Source organism: Erythrolamprus reginae, chromosome 5 (genome assembly GCF_031021105.1).
Source record: "Erythrolamprus reginae isolate rEryReg1 chromosome 5, rEryReg1.hap1, whole genome shotgun sequence".
NCBI lineage: Eukaryota > Metazoa > Chordata > Lepidosauria > Squamata > Dipsadidae > Erythrolamprus > Erythrolamprus reginae.
In genome coordinates this window covers 63,979,213-64,003,700 of record NC_091954.1, presented here as the reverse complement: position 1 = coordinate 64,003,700, position 24,488 = coordinate 63,979,213, and the positions used below count along the sequence as shown (strand labels likewise).

Genomic DNA, 24,488 nt, shown 5'->3' with positions numbered 1-24,488 from the left:
CTTAACTATCCATGTGTATAATCCAAGATGGCTGGGGCAAAGTTGAGCCATATTAATCAGAGTCCATTTAGCCAGTGGATGTAAGGTACTCTGGAGTTCTTTTGCAAAAGTGAAATGGTGGACGATGAAGTGGATGATATGATCATCGCTCTTGCTGCTCCACTGCTGTTAGTATAAATGCAGTGCTATTATTACTATATTAAATGCATCTATAACAAGTTGTGCTTGACTTTTGGGGGGGGGGGGGCTGGGTGTGTGTGACCAGGGTGGGCATGGCCAACTTGACGTCACTCATGTCAGGGTTGCCCAAGGTGGCCTGAACGCTGTGCCAGAGAAAACAGGCTCCTGAGCTGTTTTCAGCTGTGATGATCTCCTGCAACCCTAGTGAAAACAGGGCTCATGTGGGCCACATGCAGCCCTTGCAAGCTCTGTTTCAACTCGCAGAGGAACTGCAGGCCAGTACTTTGTTGTTTCTAGGAGGGCTCTGTAGGCCAGATCTAAGACCCTGAGCCTTGATTTTGACACTCCTGATTTATGATCTAGAACAATGTTTCCCAAAGTGTGGTACACATGCGCTCAGGGATACGGGAAGAGTTTGTTGGGAGTACGCGTTCAGAAAAAGTTCTGAAATACATCTTGCCTTTTCCAACTTCTTATTTATGTGAAGTTGCTTTTTTAGCATTTGTAGACATTAAGTCGAAAAAAAGGAACAGACTATTGGACATGGAGCCGCATCTCAGATTAAAATTAACAACCAGAGAACCAACTTATGATGATCTGTCATCTCAGCACAAACAATTTCATCCTTTTCATTGATCCAAATAAATGTTATTTATAATATAGCTTTTATTTATGTTTTATTATGAATAATTTTATTTTTCATTTATTATTATTTTGTGTATGTACCAAAAAAATAAAAAATAAAAATATTTTGATTGTTATTAAAATTTTATTTGATGAGGGGTATTAAGTGTTACAAAAATGAAGGGGTACACCTATGTCAAAAGTTTGGGAAACACTGATCTAGAGAATATGCACAATTAATATCCAAAGACCAAAGACATTATTACAGATCATCAGGCCAAGTAGATGAATTGCCATTAGCGTACAGAAATAAGTATTACCATTTTAGGATGAAATGAATGGAAACAGAACATCATATCAGTCTGTCCGTTTTACTATGCTCCTAACCATCTTCATTAAAAGAAATAATATAGAAATTTTATTGGAAAAATGACAAAACATCATAGTCTTTGTTATTTCTTCCAAATTTTATTCAAGTTTGCCAAATATCTAAATGTATACACAGAGGTTTGACATTACCAAATCTCATCAGACTTCTTTTCATTAACTTCAGAAAAGAAGAACTTATAAAATTGTTTTTTAAACTAAAAAAAACCCCAAAATAAGTGTGCTGGATAACATTTGCAGGCATGGCTTTATAAAGCATTTGACATGATCTTAGAAAGTGTGTGTTTAGAGAGTAAGGAAGCTGTGTGTAATGAAAATAAACAATTAAACCACATTTGAACCATGCTTTTAAATATGTTTTAACATGTTAATTCAGGTGTCTTAAGCTACACTTCAACCTTTCTGACCTACCTTTAAATATATCAACACAATTTAATAAAAAATAAAGAATATTTTACTGGAAAAACAACTTGCCAAGTAGTCATAGTATGGCTTTTACACATTGTACCATACTTATTGCATATTGCTCAGTGGGGAATATTATAAGGATCAGTAAGAATTTTTTTTTAAAAAGCTGGGCATGTAGAGATTGATTTAAGAACAGCTAACTAATGCTGGGTTCTGCTAGCATTTTCATTTTGTAAGCAATAACCAGAGAATGTTCCATGAACTATCATTTCTTCCATGTTGTTCATGAGGCATTTATCCACTAAGCCATTACCGTTGGCAAGATATTAGCTTTTGAAATCATTAGACCAATTCCAGCTGGGGATGGAGGGGGGGAAGAGAGAAAGGGGGGTTTCTTCAAATTTTCTTAGTTCAGAATGAATAAAACTTGATAGATGCATTAACGCTGGAGTTTGGGGGCTTGCTGAATTCAACAGAGCATATTGATTCTTTCTGGTTATTCCAATTAAATCCTTCTCAACAACACACATTAAAATTTTCAGCAAAAAAACTCACTAAGAAAAATGGGAAATTTTGTATTTAAAAATTTCGAGAGCTGAAAAGTATGCTTCTCAAAATCAGACTCTGCATAGGAATATAGCGGGTTTCCAACATGAGGGAATTCTGAAGAAGAGCTTGATGTGCAAGAGAAATATACGGTACCCATTTTTGAATTGATTAGTATATTATGACATGACCCTCTTTGATAAAAGATAACAGATCATTTCTGTTTTATTTTAAAGTGGCAAGCGACATTTTAGTTGTTGTATAATGGCATATCTAAAATAAAATGAAATACTCTTACAACACCTAGGAATTGGAGCATGTATTTAATTAGCAGAGTTGGATTCCCAAGAAGTATTTAGATGGTTACCCATGCTTCATTTTACACCTCCTACTTCTTATAATATTTGCTTATTATCTCTCATAAACCATCAGTAGATGTGATAGAGTGTTAATATATGTAATCTACAATTTGTGCTTGTTTTAAGAGACCAAGGAGGAAAATATCTACCCCATCCCACCCACAAAAGAGTAAGGTATGAGCAAGGATCACAAGATAGTGGTTGGATAAAGAGTACAGTATTTGCTAGTGCTGTCTGGTTCCCAAAAAAACATATGCCCATGGTTTAAGGGTTAGTAAATCAATCTGACTTCCTTCAGGAAGAAAAGGGAACATTTCAACTTCCATATTTTTTCAGTCTTATGGTTATATTCTGCAAGTGATCTCGTGCACAAAAGAGTAGCCCCATGAAATTTAGCAAATAACTTAAGAGGCAAGAAGCATTAACCTTCGGCATATATTAGTATTGTGGCAGCACATTAAGGTTTATTAAATCATGTGTCTTTCTGGGGAATATATTTAGCATATTATTGATTCTTTATGGTTCTCTTCACTTGCTCCTCATTTTGATGCAATAACATTCTCATGGCCAAAGATAAATCTTTGACAAATTTCAATATTTCAGATATCTAGACAATGACTTCCCGCAGAGATAGCAATATTAAATGTAAATGAGAATGGCGGGAAATTATACTAACTCACAAAAAATACATAAAGTCATGACTCTTTAAAATGGACAAAAACGTTCACTTCACACTTTTCTAGTGCTTGTATTATCAGAGAAATTCATTGACTTTATAGATTTTAGGTATACTGAATCAATTTTTTCATCAAAGCCCTTCGGACAAAGCCTATTGTTACTAGCTTCTTGCATAATATTTTGAGCTTTGAATAACTTTCACTATTTTTTTAACGAATCTATTTTCAAGGACTAATACAATTGAACATTGTATTGAACATCTTGAACATTCAAGAACTCTTAGTGAAACCTGACATTTGGGGAACGTTTAGGTCAAATATAAATGTAATAACCAAGCATTGCATGCTGTTTTATTTAATTAAATAATGGCATCCTGCTTCTCCGTTCCAATTGCTAAGAAAGTGAGTTTTATACGTGTCTTTGTGAAGGAAAGATAGGCCCTTGGGCACATGGCCAAATGAGTGTAAGCAACGTACTAAGGTATGTATCATTTTAAAATTGAAGCATTTGCATGAACGAAAGATCACTTTATTAGATAATGAGAAAAGTTCTGAACTGGACCAGAGGAGAATCTTAAATGATTTCAGAATGGATGTGGCCACTGATATATACAGTATTGCTATAATAATCTGACCTCTGTGGAGCTCATCAGAAGTCTCTGTGTCAGACAGCAATACATTTCTATTTCCATTGCTAGTATGAACAATAGGGAGACCCTTAATACTATTTACTTTTTAAAAAGAATGAAAGAAAAAATTGAGGATGGGGATGGTACTAGTCAACACATAAAGTTCCTATAGAAGCAGTAGGCTTAGCTACGGTTACCAGTCTGAACAGCTGTAGCTGCAGGCAGATGGAACAATATTTGGTCAGACACTAGCAGCTGGCTAGCACGTTTGGCTCTTGCTGTTTCTCTAGTTCCAGGCAACGCAGCTTGACTTACTTCTTCTTTGCATTGACATTTCGGCAAACCCAGTTCATGCCATCCTTTAAAGACAATAGAAAAAGAACATTAGGTTAGACACAATAGGTAGCCAGATCCTGATAAATGGTCTTCGATTGGTTTGCAAAAGCACTTTCTCAGTCTTCTCTTGGTTCTCTCTACGACAGGTAGTCCTTGACTTATGACAACAATTGTACATTGACCACACCAACTTACAGTAGCAATTGCAATCCCACACACATCTCAATGAGATTGTTAACCAAAAATCAAGGGTCTTTAAGCAAACAGCCACCCCAATCCAAGCAATTCCAGGCTTGACCCTTCCAAATCCTGAGCCTCAGTAAAGTAAGCCAAGGTGGTGCAGTGGGTAGAGTGTAGTACTGCAGGCCACTAAAGCTGACTGCTAGATCTGCAGGTCAGCGGTTCAAATCTCATCACCAGCTCAAGATTGACTCAGCCTTCCATCCTTCCGAGGTGGGTAAAAAACGAGGAACCGGATTGTGGGGGCAATATGCTGTTTTTAAAAAGTGTTATTGCTAACATGTTCTAAGCCGCCCTGAGTCTAAGGAGAAGGGTGGCATTTTTAAAAAAATTAAATAAATAAATACATGGGGCTACCTTTGAAAAGTGTTCGGAAACTTCAGATCGTGCAGAATGCAGCTGTGAGAACAATCGTGGGCTTCCCTAAATATGCCCATGTCACACCAACACTCCGCAGTCTGCATTGGTTGCCGATCAGTTTCTGGTCACAATTCAAAGTGTTGGTTATGACCTATAAAGCCCTTCATGGCACCGGGCCAGATTATCTCCGGGACCGCCTTCTGCCGCACGAATCCCAGCGACCAGTTAGGTCCCACAGAGTGGGCCTTCTCCAGGTCCCGTCAACTAAACAATGTCGTTTGGCGGGATCCAGGGGAAGAGCCTTCTCTGTGGTGGCCCCGGCCCTCTGGAACCAACTCCCCCCAGAGATTAGAATAGCCCCCATCCTCCTTGCCTTTCGTAAGCTCCTCAAAACCCACCTCTGCCATCAGGCATGGGGGAACTGAGATATTCTTTCCCCCTAGGCTTCTACAATTTATGCATGGTATGTTTGTATGTATGATTGGTTTTATAACAAGGGTTTTTAGATGTTTTAGTATTGGATTTCTACATGCTGTTTTGATCAGTGTTGTTAGCCGCCCCGAGTCCATGGAGAGGGGCGGCATACAAATCAAATCAAATCAAATCAAATCAATCAATCAATAAATTCCCCCACCACCATCTCTGCTCTTTAAATGCCCTGCACCCTGCCTAGCAGTATGCCAAACAGTCCTGGTTCTGGTTGCCATGTCCTGGGAGGCTTCAGGCGTACCAGTCCACACCAACAGCAAGTGCTATTGAGCATTCATTTGCCCAGTTGAATTCTCTCCCAATTCCCTCCAATGACTTTTCTCTTCTGGAGCCCCTCTGCCACAATCAAAGCAGAAGCCCCTTGCTCTCTCTTTTTTTTTTTGCAGACTCAGCTTCTCTAGCGAACGTTTCCTACACGTCTCCGAGTCTGTCTTTTAAAGCTCGTTGTTGTTAGAATGCTGCACTCTGTCTGTAAAGCTGCACTGCCTTCAGAACACTACACTGTCTTCGTAAAGCTACGGTGCCTTCAGCAGCTTTTCGAAAGCAGTGCAGCTTTATGAAGACAATGCACTTTTACACAGACTGTACAGTGTTCCAAAGGCTTAGGGACACACATGTAGAAAACATTTGCCAAAGAACCTGGATCAAAAAAGAATGCAGCAGTGAGGAGGAGCCACTCAGGAAGTGGCCGTACTGTTCGGGACTCTGTGATTGTATGAAATAATACGAATATTACTGTAATTAATTAATATGTATATTATAATAGGATTTAATGACATATCTGATGTAGCAATACAGAAATAATGAATGTTTGCTGATATCACAATTTTGGGGGGTGTTGTTTTTTTTCCCCTTTGTCTGTCTTTTGTTGGTATTTATTTGTCTGTTTTGAAATATATTTGAAAAGTAATTTAAAAAATTCAAAAAAAACATTTCTGGTATCAGGACCAATATATACTATAAATATATTTGAAGCACTATGTACAATAGTAAGGAATGCCAGAATTCCTTGCACATTCACATTTTCAATTTCATTTTATAAATCTTTTTTATATCTTCATTATATATTACAAACATCAACATTAACTAAACTGATCCTTATTCTGAAGTACTGTATTAGGGAGATCCAGATAGAATGATTGTTTTATTTTTTATTTATTTTTATTTGTCAAGTACATATTTCTAATATACATAGATAGAACATTGTTATAACATAAGATGGGAACAATTGGACACAACAGTAGGCATGCTGGTGCACTTATGTATGCACCAGCATGCATAAGCGTGTATTTCTCTATCTCACCTTCTTAAATGGGAAGCACAAAATCTGCTTACAGTAAAAGTTAGGAAGCATGATTGGTGTAATGAAAGCTATTTTCTCAGCTATGACAATGGCTCCTCTTCACTGATCCTCAGTATCCAAAGCATCTTGATTAGAATTTTTCATTGGGTAATCAGTGAAAATAAATCAACTTTTTCAAAAGGATATCAGTATATAGTCATAGCAAATTCCAATCGTAATTAATATTTTTAGTTAAGGAAACTAATTTTAAATAATTCAATTCTCTAAATATGTGTAATTTATCTCAATCTCAATCAACTCGAAGTCAATAATCTTTCTGATTTTACACATTATAGTATCAGTTAGAAAACTAATTAAACTGACCTTCCAACCATACTTTGTACAATATTTTTTTTCATATTATGCCTTGGGGCTATGATAAAATTTCCCCTATTAATATATTATCCATACTCTTCAGTTTCCTACCCCCGACTTTCAAATCAGCTCTTAACTTCCTGGGTACTTCCCCTCTCCATATGACATATTTACTATCCTATCCCACCAACTTCTATATATGGAATCTCTGGGTACTTTCTTAATGTCATGAGTCAGGAGTAAAATATCTAACAGCTCACTTGTACAAGTTTTCGCAAGAACTTAAATTCCCTAAGCCCAGTCTGATTTATTTCATAGGTAAACGAATTCAAGATTGCAACACATTTTTGCCTGAGAAGACAGAACTTCAGTTCTTGATACTAAGATCTGATTATAAATTACTTACTATAAATTATAAGTAAAAGAAAAAACACCGAGGACTTAAGAATCTCTTCTTAATCATAACTACAGCAAAATAACTGTTAGTAGTTCCAGAGGGACAAATCCCCCCCCAAAAGAGTAAATGACTGCAACTTAAGTAAAATGGAAATATTTCCCCCCAAAATATTTGCACAATATGTATTTTCAGCTTGATTGCAACACTAGGCTGGTGTCATGCCATAGGTTTAGATGTCAGCCCTTCAAGTGGAAATTAGGAACCCAATGCCATATAAGCCAATACTATTTTTATAGTAAAGCTATAGTAACAGAATCTTGCAAATCTGAATGCACTTCCCCACTCTCTCCCTTTATTTTTGTGAGATGGATTTGTGTGTAATTCTTACTGTTATGTTCCTGCCTAAAAATCCTTTCTTTTATCTGTTTAGAGATATGAAATAAGAATGGAAAGAACAGATATTTTTCTTTGTATTTTTAGAAAAAACAATAGGGTACTATGTAAATGAAATTGGTTTCTTGCTTAAAGTTTATGTACATATATAAAACTATATAAATTAATGATAGCTCTTAATGGACTTGCTGATTAAGATTGAATGGTGAGGCTTTATTATTTGTTAACAGATAAAAGATGAGATATAGGATGAAGAGATTTTTGGTTGAAATGTTAGGGAACCTGTTATATTACTGAAATTGTTTTGTACTTTTCTTGATCAAAGAGGAAGTCTTTGAGTGAGTGGAAGAAGGATGATCTTCCTTGGTTAATTCTGAAGGAAATGCTCTAAATTTATATGCAGTTATTTGAGAGGCAAATGGTTTTTATATTTAGTCAAATTCCTGTGGGGGAGAAGGCTTAGCTGGGAAGGAAGTAATTCTGCTGACTTATCTTTTTATGAAACTATTTTTAAGCTGCACTGAAAGAAATATCAACATATTTTTACAGTTCACAAATAAAATAGTTCACTAAAATTAATTTTCCGCCTAGTTTTTCTTCACACACACCCAAAATAATCCCACCATTTTAAGAGCTTTTAGTGTCACTATTCCTGGGTTAAGGATTGTGTAATAGCTGGATTTTAAGCTTCTTTAAAATCTAATAAAATATATTCCATTCCACCATCCAGATCATCTACAACAGTTTGCTTAGTGACCATTTGAAGTTCCAACGGCACTGAAAAAAAGTGATTTATGACCATTTTTCACATTTACTATTATTGTAGCACCCCTATGTTCACATCATTAAAATTCAGATGTTTGGCAACTGACTCATATTTACGACAGTTGCAGTTTCCCATGGTCGTGTGATCACCTGAAAAGCAAGTCAATGAGAAAGCCAGAATTCTGTTACTAACTTATCAATTGTGGCAAGAAGACTCATAAAATGGAGCAAGAGCCACTTAACAACTGCCTTGATTAGCAACAGAAATGTTGGGTTAAATTGTGGTTGTAAGACAAGGAGTACCTGTGTACATAAATATATTATTTCTAATTTTACAGTTTGATATCATAAAATGAGATGCATGCAAGAAATGTGGGGCAAATAGATATACAGTGATACCTTGTCTTACAAACTTAATTGGTTCCGGGACGAGGTTCTTAAGGTGAAAAGTTTGTAAGACGAAACAATGATTCCCATAGGAATCAATGGAAAAGCGATTAATGCATGCAAGCCCAAAATTCACCCCTTTTGCCAGCCGAAGCGCCCGTTTTTGCGCTGCTGGGATTCCCCTGATCGCAGCATCGCAAAAACACAGAGGTCCGGAGGTGGGGTTTTGAGGACTTTGGTGTTTTTGCGATGCTGCGATTTCACTGATGCTCCCTTCACTGGGAAACCCCACCTCTGGACTTCCGTTGCCAGCAAAGCACCCGTTTTTGTACTGCTGGGATTTCCTTGCTGGGATTCCCCTGCAGCATCACAAAAACACGGAAGTTCAGAGGTGGGGTTTCCCATGGAGGGGAGCCTCAGAGGAATCCCAACAGTGAAAAAACGGGTGCTTCACTGGCAATGGAAGTCTGGAGGTGGGGCATCCCAGCGGCGGCAGTGGGTTTGTAAGGTGAAAATAGTTTGTAAGAAGAGGCAAAAAAATCTTACACTCCAGGTTTGTATCTCGAAAAGTTTGTATGACGAGGCGTTTGTAAGACGAGGTATCACTGTATGCTTAGAACATCTGGTAGCATTATATCTGCATAGGGCATGTTAGATAAATTGCCTCCAGAAGAATAATATATCTGCCCTTGGCGTGTAACTTTGATGAAGACAAAATACTATGTTGCTTATCTGTCTCAAAGATCTATTCATCGTGCACGTTTGATGAAAAAGGGAATTTTTTTCAAGATAAATCAAGCATTTTAAATTAGAATTAAAATATTCCAACATTCTATAAGACATAATGAACAAATGTATTTCCTGTTTAAATTAACTTTGATTTTGGCCTCTTCTAGGTAAAAGCTTTATTCACCATATGTCTTGACTTCATATTGTGGATGTTGGGAAATGTTTGGAAACTAAGAAAACAAGTGCCAAATGAATGTAGCCATATTTATATAAATGATTCATAACTTGGAAACTGACAAATGCACAAAATACTAGGGATTGGGGACAGAAAACTGTTTATAACAAAGTGAGGCAATAGTCATCTTTTTAACATTGTTTAGCAGACAAAACCGGGCCCCAACAATAACAAGTCTGTGATTTTTGTCCTGTGACGTTATCAAGCATAAATATTAAGATTTCTTTTAAGGAATGACCACTCAATAGATTCAAGATAAGATGAACATAAATTTGATCTATACAAGTATCTTCCTAGGAATAAACTTTGTTGATTATATTAGGATTTAATTTGATCAAACATGCATAGAGTTAGAATATTATCCTTCATTTTATATCTATTCCACTCTTCAGTTTATGTTGAAAGACTTTAATAGAAACATAATGATTCGTAATAGATTAAAACAGGGATCGCTAACCCCCAGTCCATGGACCAACACCATGCTGTGTAATAGGGCTTTCTACCATGCTGCTGGACTGAAAAAAAAAGGAAGGAATGGAAATGGGAATAAAATAAAGGTCTTTACTTCCCCCAATATCCCAATGGTTTTCTGCTTGTTAATGAATATGATATGCATGTTAATTGAGCTCTTTATAAGGGCCTGATCTTCAGCTTTTGAAATTGCCCAGTCTTTCTTGTTATGGTCCAGAGTGCATCCCATCATGACTGAATTCTGAACAGTAACTGAGAAAAAATGGAGCTTCATTTTACATTTTATATTTCCTCCCAGTGCACTTTTACTGAGCCCTATTGTCATCTGTTTTATTCTTGAACTCTTTGGTGACTCTGCCTAATGCAATAATGTGCAAACATACACACATACCCTTTTAAATGAACCAAACCAGGATTGTAGAGGGACCGCTTACAAAAACAGAATATGTACATACTTACACTGTACATAATTTTACATAATATGTAAAAGCTTATTAAAGAATTATTTGTGGCAAAAAGAAATGAAGAAGGATGGCGAAATAAAAACTGGCCCAATAAGCATATTGTCCTTAAAACTAAATTGGAATATAGAATGTATGTTGTTAAAGGAAGTAAATAATTACTTGAGAATAATCAAACAAGAATGGGGGTGAGATTACTGAAGCAAAAATATGAATTAGTGCATGATTTGCAGTGGAGAAATCCATCGTACACAGACATTCTCTCTTGCTGAGTGGGTTAAAAATTACATTTCTCTATCATGCATTTGGTTCATAGTTTGCACTGAAAACACAAGGATGCAAAACAAGAGGAATGACTATCTCTTTGATATCAGTAGAAAAGCCATTCTGCCAAAATAAACATTGTCTCCTCACCGACACGCCCTCTCCTGTCAGGGCTGAACAAGACTGAATCTGCCAGACTCGATCCCGGATTGTGTGCAAGTTCAGACCCTCTGCAATTTCTGCAGCAGGGGCTGCCGTCAGTAAATCTTGTTTGTTTGCAAATATGAGTACTGGAACGCCACTTAGTTTTTCTTCATCCACCAGCTCTGCTAGTTCCTGAAATCATAAAGATGGGTGCAGAATTTTTTATAAAATGAACATTTTTCCCCTTAAACAATTCTGGATAAATATTTTAACATAATACTTTATTATAGCAGTATAGATGCTAGAATAAAGAATCCAGCTATGTAACACAAGCAAGCAGTAACATCAGAATCTAAAATAGGTTTTTCTAAGATTATAGACAAGGCAACAGCAATGGATTGCCATTCCCAACTTTCAAGAGACCAGCACTTATGGAACAGCCAAAGTAATATATACAAGCATACTTACAAGCTGAATTTGCCATTATAGTGGAATAGCTCTTAAAAACTATTCCTTTTAGCCTACAAATGCCTCAAATTCTGCAATCCTAAATATAAATTTTAAAGTTTGATCCAGTTTATTCATCTCTAATATATAGTTAATATGTCTTTTTAAATGTAATCTTCATAAGGCAATTTTGATTACTAAAAGAATATTGAACATCCCTGTATACTGGGCTTATGTACTCATTATTTATGTATTCATTAAATAAGTGCATTGAACATTAAATACAAACTGATCCTGCAAATATCATTCTGAACTAAATTCATGGTAAGATTACCTTTAAAACCACTCCTAAAATTAAAATAAAATAACCTTTATTGTCATTTTTTACTGTGAAGGATAGGAACTTATGATACAACGTACTCAAATTTCACATTTTCTGTTAATGGCATAAAAAGGGAAGTAAATGGAATGCAAAACGATAATTAGCATTTCAAAGAGGAGCATACACTTTGGGTGGTTGGATGCAGCTGGAAAAGTGTCATAATTATCAAAGGATAATAGCCTAATACTTCAAATCATTGCACGATATAACATGCGGATATTACATAATTCAAGGGATGTGATCATTGTACCACTAATCAGAATCACCAAACACTGCATTAAATTACCAGGAAAATCTTTATATTTTAAAGATGGTACAACAGTATCTATATAATTCAGATCTGCGTGCAAAAAATAACAATCATTTGGTTAAAAGTTGTGAAAATTGAAAGGGGACCTAAAAATAATTTCCTTGTTTTCAGCTATTTACCAACTTTGACAGAAAGCTGTAACTTAAATGAAACTCAATTTTTATTAGTGTAAGTTTCACAGCAAAATCTGAAAAAAATGTGCTATATCCCTATTTTCAAAAGCTGACACATACTTACTTGACCAGTTTCTTCAAATCTTTTTCTATCAGCACTATCAATGACATAAATCTAGAGAGCAAATAAGAAAAACAGACTTAAAATTCAACTGTACAATGCTTTACACAGATAGTACGGTATATTTGTAATACGTTTCTGCAAAATAATCTCTCAAAAAGGTAAGTAATTTATGCATGTTGAAATTAATGGAACTTGAAATAGGACAAAAATCAGCCTAGGATAAAATTGTCAGCCCTTTTTATTAGTGTTTTATAACACATTTTTCAGCTGTAAGAAGTATCTGAAAAAGCAAGAATTCTGAGTGAAAGACTAGCTTGGCAATACAGTGATCCCTCGAGTATCGCGAGGGTTACGTTCCAAGACCCCTCGCGATACTCGATTTTTCGCGATATAGTGGTGCGGAAGTAAAAACACCATCTGCGCATGCGCGCCCTCGCGCATGTGCAGATGGTGTTTTTTACTTCCGCACTTGGGAAGACCCCCGCCCAACAGCTGAGGACCCGCCTGCCCGCCGCCGCACCGCTCGTGCCGCCGCTGCTGGCGCGAGCAACGCCGCTTCCCAGCTGAGTGGCGCGAGCAACGGCGTGGGTGGGCGAAGGGCGGGCGCGCGGACAAGGGGCGCACGAGCGGCGTGGCGGCCGAACAAACGGCGGCCGCACGAGCAACGCAAGCGGCGTGGCGGCCGGACAAATGGCGGCCGCGCCTGGCGGCAGCACGAGCAACACGAACGGCGTGGCGGCCGAACAAACGGCGGCCGCACGAGCAACGCAAGCGGCGTGGCGGCCGGACTAATGGCGGCCGCGCCTGGCGGCAGCACGACACACAAACAGCGTGGCGGCCGAACAAACGGCGGCCGCACGAGCAACGCAAGCGGCGTGGCGGCCGGACTAATGGCGGCCGCGCCTGGCGGCAGCACGACACACAAACAGCGTGGCGGCCGAACAAACGGCGGCCGCACGAGCAACGCAAGCGGCGTGGCGGCCGGACAAATGGCGGCCGCGCCTGGCGGCAGCACGAGCAACACAAACGGCGTGGCGGCCGAACAAACGGCGGCCGCACGAGCAACGCAAGCGGCGTGGCGGCCGGACTAATGGCGGCCGCGCCTGGCGGCAGCACGACACACAAACAGCGTGGCGGCCGAACAAACGGCGGCCGCACGAGCAACGCAAGCGGCGTGGCGGCCGGACAAATGGTGGCCGCGCCTGGCGGCAGCACGAGCAACACGAACGGCGTGGCGGCCAAACAAACGGCGGCCGCACGAGCAACGCAAGCAGCGTGGCGGCCGGACAAATGGATTCTCCTCCGACCTGCCCTCACCTTAGCTTCCAGCTGATGCTTCGATCCTTGGAAGAGGCCAGAGCGCCTTTCTGCACCACACTCTGCGCTCGGGTTCCTTTCCGGAAGATGGAAGTTTCTCTCCTTCCATCCTTTCTAGCAATACAATACTCGATGGTTAAAACCATTTTAACCATCGAGTATTGTATTGCTAGAAAGGATGGAAAGAGAGAAACTTCCATCTTCCGGAAAGGAACCCGAGCGCAGAGTGTGGTGCAGAAAGGCGCTCTGGCCTCTTCCAAGGATCGAAGCATCAGCTGGAAGCTAAGGTGAGGGCAGGTCGGAGGAGAATCCGTTTGTCCGGCCGCCACGCCGCTTGCGTTGCTCGTGCGGCTGCCGTTTGTTCGGCCGCCACGCCGTTTGTGTTGCTCGTGCTGCCGCCAGGCGCGGCCGCCATTTGTCCGGCCGCCACGCCGCTTGCGTTGCTCGTGCGGCCGCCGTTTGTTCGGCCGCCACGCTGTTTGTGTTGCTCGTGCTGCCGCCAGGCGCGGCCGCCATTTGTCCGGCCGCCACGCCGCTTGCGTTGCTCGTGCGGCCGCCGTTTGTTCGGCCGCCACGCTGTTTGTGTTGCTCGTGCTGCCGCCAGGCGCGGCCGCCATTTGTCCGGCCGCCACGCCGCTTGCGTTGCTCGTGCGGCCGCCGTTTGTTCGGCCGCCACGCCGTTTGTGTTGCTCGTGCTGCCGCCAGGCGCGGCCGCCATTTGTCCGGCCGCCACGCCGCTTGCGTTGCTCGTGCGGCCGCCGTTTGTTCGGCCGCCATGCCGTTTGTGCTGCTCGTGCTGCCGCCAGGCGCGACCGCCATTTGTCCGGCCGCCACGCCGCTTGCGTTGCTCGTGCGGCCGCCGTTTGTTCGGCCGCCACGCCGCTCGTGCGCCCCTTGTCCGTGCGCCCGCCCTTCGCCCACCCACGCCGTTGCTCGCGCCACTCAGCTGGGAAGCGGCGTTGCTCGCGCCAGCAGCGGCGGCACGAGCGGCGCGGCGGCCGGACAAGCGGCGGGCAGGCGGGTCCTCAGCTGCTGGGCGGGGGTCTTCCCAAGTGTCCGGCCGCCATGCTGTTCGTGTTGCTCGTGCTGCCGCCAGGAGCGGCCGCCGTTTGTCCGGCCGCCACGCCGCTCGTGTGCCCAATGTCCGCGCGCCCGCCTTTCGCCCGCCCACGCCGTTGCTCGCGCCACTCAGCTGGGAAGCAACGCTGGGGTTTCCCCGCCGCCCACGCAAAGGGGAAACCCCGGCAAGAGGGGGAAGACCCAGGGAAGCCGCCCAGCAGCTGATCTGGCCAGGGGGAAGCAAACTCCACCATCTACGCATGCGTGGCCATAGGAAAAAAAAAATGGCGCACATGCGCAGATGGTGTTGTTTACTTCCGGGTTGAAAAATCGCGATATAGCGTTTCGCGAAGATCGAGATCGCGAAACTCGAGGGATCACTGTATTAGGTATAGGGAGAAAAAATATACACAATTTTGCTTAATATGGGTACCAATATACCAAGTGGAATGGAATACAGGAATACAGGTACCAATGTACCTGTAATCACAAGTTCACCTCACTACCCATTCTTTTTGTACCTTGGCTTCTGGCCTCCTTTGCTTTTTTTGCCTCTCTGAATAATTGGGTCTTGGGGAGTAAGGAAAAATGAGTGTGGAAACCTCTGACTCCTGGTGTTTATGACTGCAATCTAGTAGAATTGAGCCCATATTTTAACTACCACAAAGCATTTAAATGAAGTCTTTCCAATTCTACAGGTAAGTTAGGACCTCAAGACAGACAACTCTGTTATAAACAATCATGTCTTAAGCTGAGAGATAATTGAGAGCCTGTAACTGTTTCCTGCTATACAAATAGGAGCACTATCTTCTGGGTTTTTTCGGATTGGGAAACTAGAGTTATTAATTTAAGAACCAATCAGAATCCTAAGATATGTTATGAGGTTCATTTAGGATTCTGGCTTTCTCTAAAGCTAGAAAGTGCTTTGTCCCAGTTAAAAGTTAAAAGAAAGGGGGAAAATAATGATGATGGCAATGGTCATGATGAATTGAATGAAGACTAGTATATTTCAGACTGTTATACAGTGCTACCTCGTCTTACAAACGCCTCATCATACAAACTTTTCAAGATACAAACCCGGGGTTTAAGATTTTTTTTTGCCTCTTCTTACAAGCTATTTTCACCTTACAAACCCACCACCGCCGCTGGGATGCCCCGCCTCCAGACTTCCGTTGCCAGCGAAGCACTCTGGACTTCCATGTTTTGTGATGCTGCAAGGGAATCCCAGCAGGGGAATCCCAGCATCACAAAAATGAGCACTTTGCTGGCAACGGAAGTCTGGAGGTGGGGTTTCCCATGGAGGGGAGTCTCAGGAGAATCCCAGCAGCGCAAAAACGGGTGCTTCGCTGGCAAAAGGGGTGGATTTTGGGCTTGCACGCATTAATCGCTTTTCCATTGATTCCTATGGGAAACATTGTTTCGTCTTACAAACTTTTCACCTTAAGAACCTCGTCCTGGAACCAATTAAGTTTGTAAGACAAGGTATCACTGTATATGAAAAAGCAAATGGCTTGTGTTTGTGGGCAGTTTCATTCAAATGTTGGTTATTGTCCAAACTAAGTTAATATAGTCTTTGAAATGTATCGTGGACATCAACTTTGACAATTTTGTTGTTCTAGGATGTTTAGTAGTTGCATAACAGGTTGTGGGAGCAATTTATATACATCATCCCAAAGACAACATTTATAATAATGACATGCTTTGATAGTCCTGATGAAACATTGGATTAAGTTTCAAGAGACAGCTATGTTTGCAGAACCATTCACAAGATCCCTGGAGCATCTCTAGGACTTCTCATGTAAGCTTATCTTATGAGAAGCACCTCACTAGAACTTGAGAAGTCAGACTAATGCCAACACCACAATGAACAGCATTGCATCAAGCTGGATACATGTACATTATCAACTCCCTACTTCCATATCTGGAAGGTTTTGTGCCAAGCAGCTGCAGGTGTACGTCTGAATATGCAATCATTGAAATATACACACCTTTATTTGTGCATAGCTTCCAAATAACACAGGTGTGGGAGACTGAAGTATCTCCCATTCAAACACACCTGTGTGTTTATGAATGTACAATCACTTCATGTGTAAAAAATATTCTTGGAGGGGCCTCTCACTTGTGCAATGTTCTTCAACTGTGGGCCAAGACAGGCTTTTTAGCTAGCATGCTGTCTGTTTACAAAAATCCCTTCAAGGCAAATCAAACTACCATAATGTAGCCCCTAATCCAGCTTTCCCTTTACTATAATGGTGGGTTAAAATGGAATAGTACAAGAAACTATGCCTTTAGGTTTAAAATCTCAATATGAAGGATGTTTGGATAAATAATTTTTTGAAAGAAAATTGCTATACGTAAAAACTGATTTTATAAGAATTTTCTCACTGGGTGTGTGATGTCAGTTTTCTTTTTGAACTTATTAGAGTAACACATTTCTTTGCTTCATAAGAGTTGTACAAGAAAGATCAAAACAGAGTTTTAAAATCATTATCTAATTAAAATCTTTATAGGATAATTAAACTTGCTAAGTTACAATATATGTTGTTAATCTCATGCTATTTTGTCCACATAGACTTTTAGCATCCATTGCTCAAGTTACAACCATACTTTACTTGAATAGATCATTCATATGAGTCACCCAACTATTGCATGGGAATATATTCATTTCATTGCTGCTAATTTATTAAAAAGCAACATCATAAATGTAACAATAAACTTGTACAGAATCTACATAACATCAATAGTGAATTTATTTTGTGATCTAGAAAGTCTTTCTTTGAAATAAAAAAATTCTTCAGGAAGCTTTCTTTAGCACTAATGCTAGAGTTCAGTTGAAAATTCTTTTCCACGTTTGAATATTTTAATCAACGACTTCCTTTTTCAAATCAGTTGAAAATTGTATAAATATCAGCAATTATTCTAAAATTTATCTTCAATATAATTCAAAAATTCAACTAATTGAAATGATCCAGTATTACAGCTCCAGACTGGGCTGTAAGCCATTGATCCACTAACAGTCCTTATACTTTGGTTATAAACTCCTTTCAGAAAAATGTTATCTTTAAGTTGAAACCAATGGGCAAGGATACAAGCGTTATTTTCCCAAGAGGGGTGGGAGCAGATCAACAACAACACAATAATAAATTATGTTGCAATCAGGCTGGTACTGCCAGCAAAATTCTACTATTGGCAAACTGCTGATAACAGAATTTACAAAATAGATGGCAGCAAATCATGTATCTACTCCATTTCTCATATGATTTCAGGCAATCAAGAATCCATGGATTTACATTTGACAACACTGTTGCCACCAGAATATTCAGACTGTACTTTTAGCATTACATTTTCCAGAGAAGTACCTAGATTTGTTGGCTATAATTAAAATATGTGTCTTAAGAAATTTAAAAACCTTTATATTTACTATAGTAAAGCTTTTATGGTTATACAGTAGTACCTCGTGATACGAACCCCTCGTCATATGAACTTTTCGAGATACGAACCTGGGGTTCTGAATTTTTTTGCCTCTTCTTACAAACTTTTTTCGTCTTACGAACCCGCCGCCGCAAACACCGAACCAGAAATGTTCGGCAAAAGTTCGGGTTCGGGAGAATACCAAGAAGCACCGCCGCCCTTCAGTCACCTTCCGAAACAGCCGGTGGGCTTCTCGGCATTCTCCCGAACGCCGAACCCAGACATTCGGCAAAAGTTTGGGTTTGGTGTTCGGGTGAACGGCAAGAAGCCCCCCGGCTGTTTCGGAAGGTGACAGATGGGTGGCGGCACTTCTTTGCGTTCTCCCGAACCCGAACCTTTTGGGTTCGGCATTCGGGAGAACGGCGAGAAATGCCCGGCTGTTTCAGAAGGTGATAGCTGGGCAGCGGCGCCCAGCGGAGCACCGTTTTTGCAAAAAAAAATTGGCTTGCACGCATTAATCGGTTTTACATTGTTTCCTATGGGAAACATTGTTTTGTCTTATGGACTTTTCACCTTACGAACCTCCTCCCGGAACCAATTAAGTTTGTAAGACAAGGTATCACTGTACTTGGTTACATGTGATGCACAAAGCTTTATTCTGAGTAAAGATTGTACAAATATTAGTACCTGGAAAGAATAATAAATAGTATATCTGAGAAAAATAAAAATCTGGACAGTCCAATAATGGTCCTTCTCTGTTAAAATGACCATTAAAAAACAATATTTGGCTGCAATATCAGATATGCTTGCCTTGGTGAATTGATCTACAAAGTTTACAAACAGGTTTTTTCCCCATTATTGTATGATATTGTAACTAGACATTTTCGCTTGAACCCAGATGAAAGCACCACTTACTTTATGTTACCATATTCAGCCACAATTATATGTACAGTAATGTATGAATCTAGATCTGTGGCTCTCCTAGCTCCCATGGGAATAGCGTTTCCACTAGTCTAGTTTTCATGTCACCATAGTTAAGAAATTACTTGAAATCAAAGAGAGTATTATGAAAGATTCAACCATCTCTGATTTGGGGATAGTGGCACCAGCCCCAGTTGGCCACTTAATTTTATTATGAAAATAATAAAATTATTTAAAATCAAGTAATGAAAAAATATCAGAAAGCAGCAGGCAGTAAATCTTTACAAGTTGGCATAAGCATCTAGCCATAAAAGAAATAATGTTGAAATGATTTACTTGATTAATGGGATTACCCGGCAGGTTATACCACTATTAATGCTGAGTTAAATTCAGTCTTCCTTCTATGAATATTGCTTTTGTGTATGTTTATTCCATGGCAGCACAATCTCTTAATTACATCTGAACAAAGCATAAACTAGTTTCACTACTCCAATTCATTAGATTTTTAATATCTATCATCTGGTCTCACTGGATTTTCTCCCCCTCCTCCCACCCCCTTGAATTATCAGAGAATTCTGTTTGTGCTGCTGCTGCTGTTTTGCAAAAGAAAAATGTTCACCTCACTCTGACACTGATATTAACTGGAATGTCTCTGCAGCAACATATTGTGCTGATAAGATCTGAACCATTCTTGGAAGTTTATGAGCTCTCCATTTCACCAGGGTACAGAGTTGATTTGGTTTTATGAGTGTCAAACGTCTCTTTTCCCTGCATTACTCTCCATTCCTGCTTAGAAATTTTTGCTCGTAGAAGGTATGACTGTAAACTTTCTAGAGTAGCTATAGATTGCTGTTGTCATCCTTTCTCTTCAAATTTATGGTGATTTGTAACAAAGAAATGCTTTGGAAATTTGCTTTTCGGATTCCAGGTAGTCTTCCTCAACAACCATTTACTAAAGTACAGTTTGAAATAACAACTGCCTTAGAAAGGGTGTTTATGACTAAGCTCTTGTGACCATTACAAAATACTGAATCCCTCTTCTCCTTCCCAGTCACATGATCATGATCTGGGTGTTTGGCAACTTGTTTGCACCTATAATTGGTTGCCAAGTGCCCCGCAATCAAGTTATCACGTGTAATCTTCTCTGCCGCCTTCCCCAGAAAATCACTGGGGAAGCTGGCAGGGAAGATTGAAAGCTGCTGTCATTTGCTGAGAGGACTCATATTCATCTCTGGGAGGTGGCTGAAATCCCTGTCAAAAGATTTCAGCTCCATGCAAGCAGATACACAACTGAAATCTATCTCTCCATGCCTATGCAGCACCTGCGGATCTGCGAGGAAAAAAGGATTTTTAGCTTTGCAACTGCTGCCAAAATCCAAGCAGACATGTGGCTGAAATTCTTCTCTCCCTGAATTTCTGTCCCTGTAAGAGCTGCAGGAAGCATCATACCTGCAGAGCTGCAAACCGCTATGTGCCTATGGAATTGCAGGGGGGGAAAGATTTTTAGCTCCATGTCTGCTTGGATTTTGGCTGCTGAAATCCAAAAAGGCAAGGGGCTGAAATCCTTCTCTCCCACAGTTCTGCAGGCACAGAGCTGCAGGAAGTTTCAGGTCTACGGAGTTGCAGGAAGATGTTTTTAATTCTATCTCTGCTTGGACTTTTGCTGCCAGTAAAGATAAATGGGTCGCTTTGCACACATTGGTATGACAGGGAACAAGCAGAACAAGCTAAGGCCTCCAGGCCTGGCAGGTAGTAGAATGAGGCCTGCTGGGACTGGTGGGGCAGGAAGTAGTTCAAGATGACCTGGCCTATCCTACTGCAGCACACCTACAACTTGTAAGTTGGTCTGCGCTGGGACTCTCAGGACCACAGAGACCGCTGCGGCACCCCTGTGCTCCTCTTAAAAAATTGTGCTATTGCTTAATGTCCACAACTGGAAAATCCAGGATTGCAATCATTGAGTGAATAAATCACACGACATCTCGCTTAACAATGGCTTCATTCAACAACTGAGATGCTGGTCCCAATTGTGGTTGTGAGGACTACCTGTATGTTTTCTATAAATAAATATATAGATGGTCTCTTCCTCACTGGATATTACTTTTATGCCGTAGTGAATCAATCAGCAACTATGTAACTGATGGTAACTTCTCCTTTTAATATTCAGAAAGATATGGACTATCTGCCAGGTCCCAAAATAATATGGGCTATCTACTACACCAACTTTGGATTCTCCTGCTTTCTGGTTCTGTGAATATCTAGTTTTCTATTTAAATTAAGTACTACTGGATTCTTATAGCAAGATAATAGGAATGCCAGGGCAAGAAAGTATTTCTTGGCTGCAATTTGCCATCTGTAATAGGAAATAATTCCGCCTTATTTTAAAGAGCTGTTGTCACAAACATCACCATAATAATTAACACAAATCTGAGAACATGTGGTGGTGGTGAAAGGAAGTTCCCAAATATGATGTGCAAAAGATACCAAAATGGGAACAGCTCCTTAAAATGTCCCTTCCCTATGTGAAATTCAATTATCTATTTGAAATATTTCACCTGTTTTATATAGCATTCAAGAAACAATATGGATATGAATGCAAAGATCTCACATCATAACTTCATTCGTTTCAATCTGAAATATCATACAATTTCAAACAGAAGGCAATATCAAATGAAACTGTTAGGTAGCACATGGCTGAGTTCAAATAGTTAAGAATAAAAAGTTTTTAAAGATTTCATAAATTGACATATGCATTCTTGTTTTGCAAAATGCACCTATCTAGTACAAAATAAATGGAGGAATTTACCAGCAACATATCTTAAATTTAAAGACTCAATGTTATTTAATATACTATACAACGTTTCAATGCTTACCAGGATATCAGTGTTCTCAAAATAATTTCTCCAATATGGCCTGATTTTCCTTTGTCCACCAATATCCCACACATTCAACTTGAAACCTTGGGCTTGCACACTTTTAATGTTAAAACCCTATAATAAATAAAGTTTTAAAAAAAACATTAATGGATACAGTACATGGCTATAGTTTCATTAGGTCACAGCTTATATATCACAACCCTGGAAAATGTAACAAGAGAAAGCCTATATAGCTATTTAGATGAATTGACTGTATGCAAGGTGAAGGATATAATAGTAGCCTTGCTCGAGTCAGGATCTATTTATGTCACAGTTAAAAATATATATGTGGCAGCTTATAACGAGAAAGGAGGGGCACACAGGGAAGTCAAAGAATAAGCAAATAAGGGGAAAACAAAATGCTTGCGGTCTGAAAGCCAAACCCAATGGGCAGGCTAATCATAAGCAAAATTCTGCATATGACTTTATGTAAGAAAAATAGAAGCACCAGCAAAATTTCTGAAAGACCCATCTCATCAATTAAAGCTCCAACTGAAAGGATGTGCAGCTAGAAAAAGGAGAAGTGGTACAGCAGACTGGCCACAAGCTACGGTACAATACAAGGAACGGGTTCTAAGCTTGGAAGCGGAGAGTGGGTTTTGCTTTCAGGCATGGGAGGATTTCATCAGAAACTGCTTACAATCCAGACCCAGCCTACAAATCTCCAGCACCATCTGCTGGCATTTCTGAAATGCTCATAATTGGGTATCATTTGAGACTTTGCTTGTGCAAAAAGGAAACAAAAAAATCCACATCTGAGCTACATTACAGTCTACACTTATGAATATGCAATGGTACCTCTACTTACAAACTTAATTCGTTCTGTGACCAAGTTCTTAAGTAGAAAAGTTTGTAAGAAGAAGCAGTTTTTCCCATAGGAATCAATGTAAAAACAAATAATGTGTGCGATTGGAGAAACCACAGGGAGAGTGGAGGCCCTGTTTCCTCCCAGGAGATTCCTAGAGAGGCCCCACAGAGGCTTCTCTCCGCCTTTTCTGGCGCTGTTTCCTCCCAGGAGATTCCTAGAGAGGCCCCATGGAGGCTTCTCCTTGCCTTTTCTGGTTACAGTTTCGGAGGGTCGGGTTTGTAAGTGGAAAATGGTTCTTGAGAAGAGGCAAAAAAGTCTTGAATACACGGTTCTTATCTAGAAAAGTTCGTAAGTACAGGCGTTCTTAGGTAGAGGTACCACTGTATTACATACAACATATGCACTCTGTATCCGATTACAGCAACATATGAATACAGGTTATATTTAACTTATGAACATTCATTTAGTAACCATTTGAAGTTACCATGGCCTTGAAAAAAATGACTTTTCATGCCTACAACAGTTGCAGTATCCAATGGTCATGTGATCAAAATTTTGACTCTTTGCAACAGGTTCATATTTACGATGATTGCTAATAAGTTCTGAGACTGAAGAGGCCGGAGAGTAGCTTAAAACAGCAATTCTTTATTATCTCACCAAGTAAAATCCATCGGCCAACCCAGCTGACATTGCCCCTTTTTATAAGAACTGCCAGATGGCTCAGCCAATCAACAATCTCCATTCCCCGCTCTAACAGCGGACATTGGAGTAACTAAGCCGTCTCAATACTTAACACCGCTTCCCTCTTGGTTTGGCCAACACTAGCACACGTAGTCCTGTAAGTAGGTGGGGCACTTAGGAACCTGGATAGACCTGGGCCGTTCAGTAGGGGAGTTGGCTCCAGCCAGAGGGACTGGGTCTGCAGTCATCTCTGGCTCTATCCGTGAAAACTCCTGGAAGCTTTCAGGTAGGGCCGCAGGGTCATGGCATGTTGGAGTCCTAAGTCATCAAGTTGGTATTCCATTGACCTTGGATTTGATTCAGCTGTAGGAAATCATCATTAGGGAATTTTTGGTAATCTATGTTTGTGGGTTGGCGGCAGTGAAGTTGATCTATATGCCACCACCATTTTCTCCTATCAGATAAAAGTACCACATAGGATCAAGGTCCTGTAACTTTGATTACTGCCCCAGGTAGCCATAGAGGCCCCTCAGCAAAATTCCTTGTGAACACTGGGCCATTTATTGAAAATGCCCTGGATTGTTTTTTCCTAGGGTAACTAGGGTGCAGTCTATCTAATAAAGAGTGGAATCGACAGCCCATTAGCAACTCGGCTGGACTTCTCCCACTGGGAGTTATATGCTGCACCAATACTGTAAGAACTTAGCCATTCTTGCATGCCAGTAACCTAGGCCCAAACATCCCAGTGCTTCCTTGGCTGATCTGATCATATATTCAGCCTGCCCGTTACTGGCCAGATGGAACGGAGTGGTCAATGTGTGTAAAATGCTTTGTTCTACTAAAACCCCCTCAAATTGTGGCC

General features: G+C 40.3%; 1 protein-coding gene across 1 annotated transcript in view; it reads right to left on the bottom strand.

Annotated features, from left to right (window-relative positions):
- Positions 1 to 1,252: 1,252 nt before the first annotated feature.
- The window catches only part of ARL3 (ARF like GTPase 3), a 39,140-nt gene continuing 15,904 nt past the window's right edge, over positions 1,253 to 24,488 (bottom strand). The window contains exons 3-6 of the mRNA XM_070752828.1: positions 22,096 to 22,212; positions 12,515 to 12,565; positions 11,145 to 11,330; positions 1,253 to 4,169 (exon numbers count right to left, since the gene is read on the bottom strand). Coding sequence (XP_070608929.1) covers positions 4,122 to 4,169; positions 11,145 to 11,330; positions 12,515 to 12,565; positions 22,096 to 22,212 — 402 coding nt within the window. The 3' untranslated portion in view covers positions 1,253 to 4,121. The remainder of the gene's footprint in view (positions 4,170 to 11,144; positions 11,331 to 12,514; positions 12,566 to 22,095; positions 22,213 to 24,488) is intronic.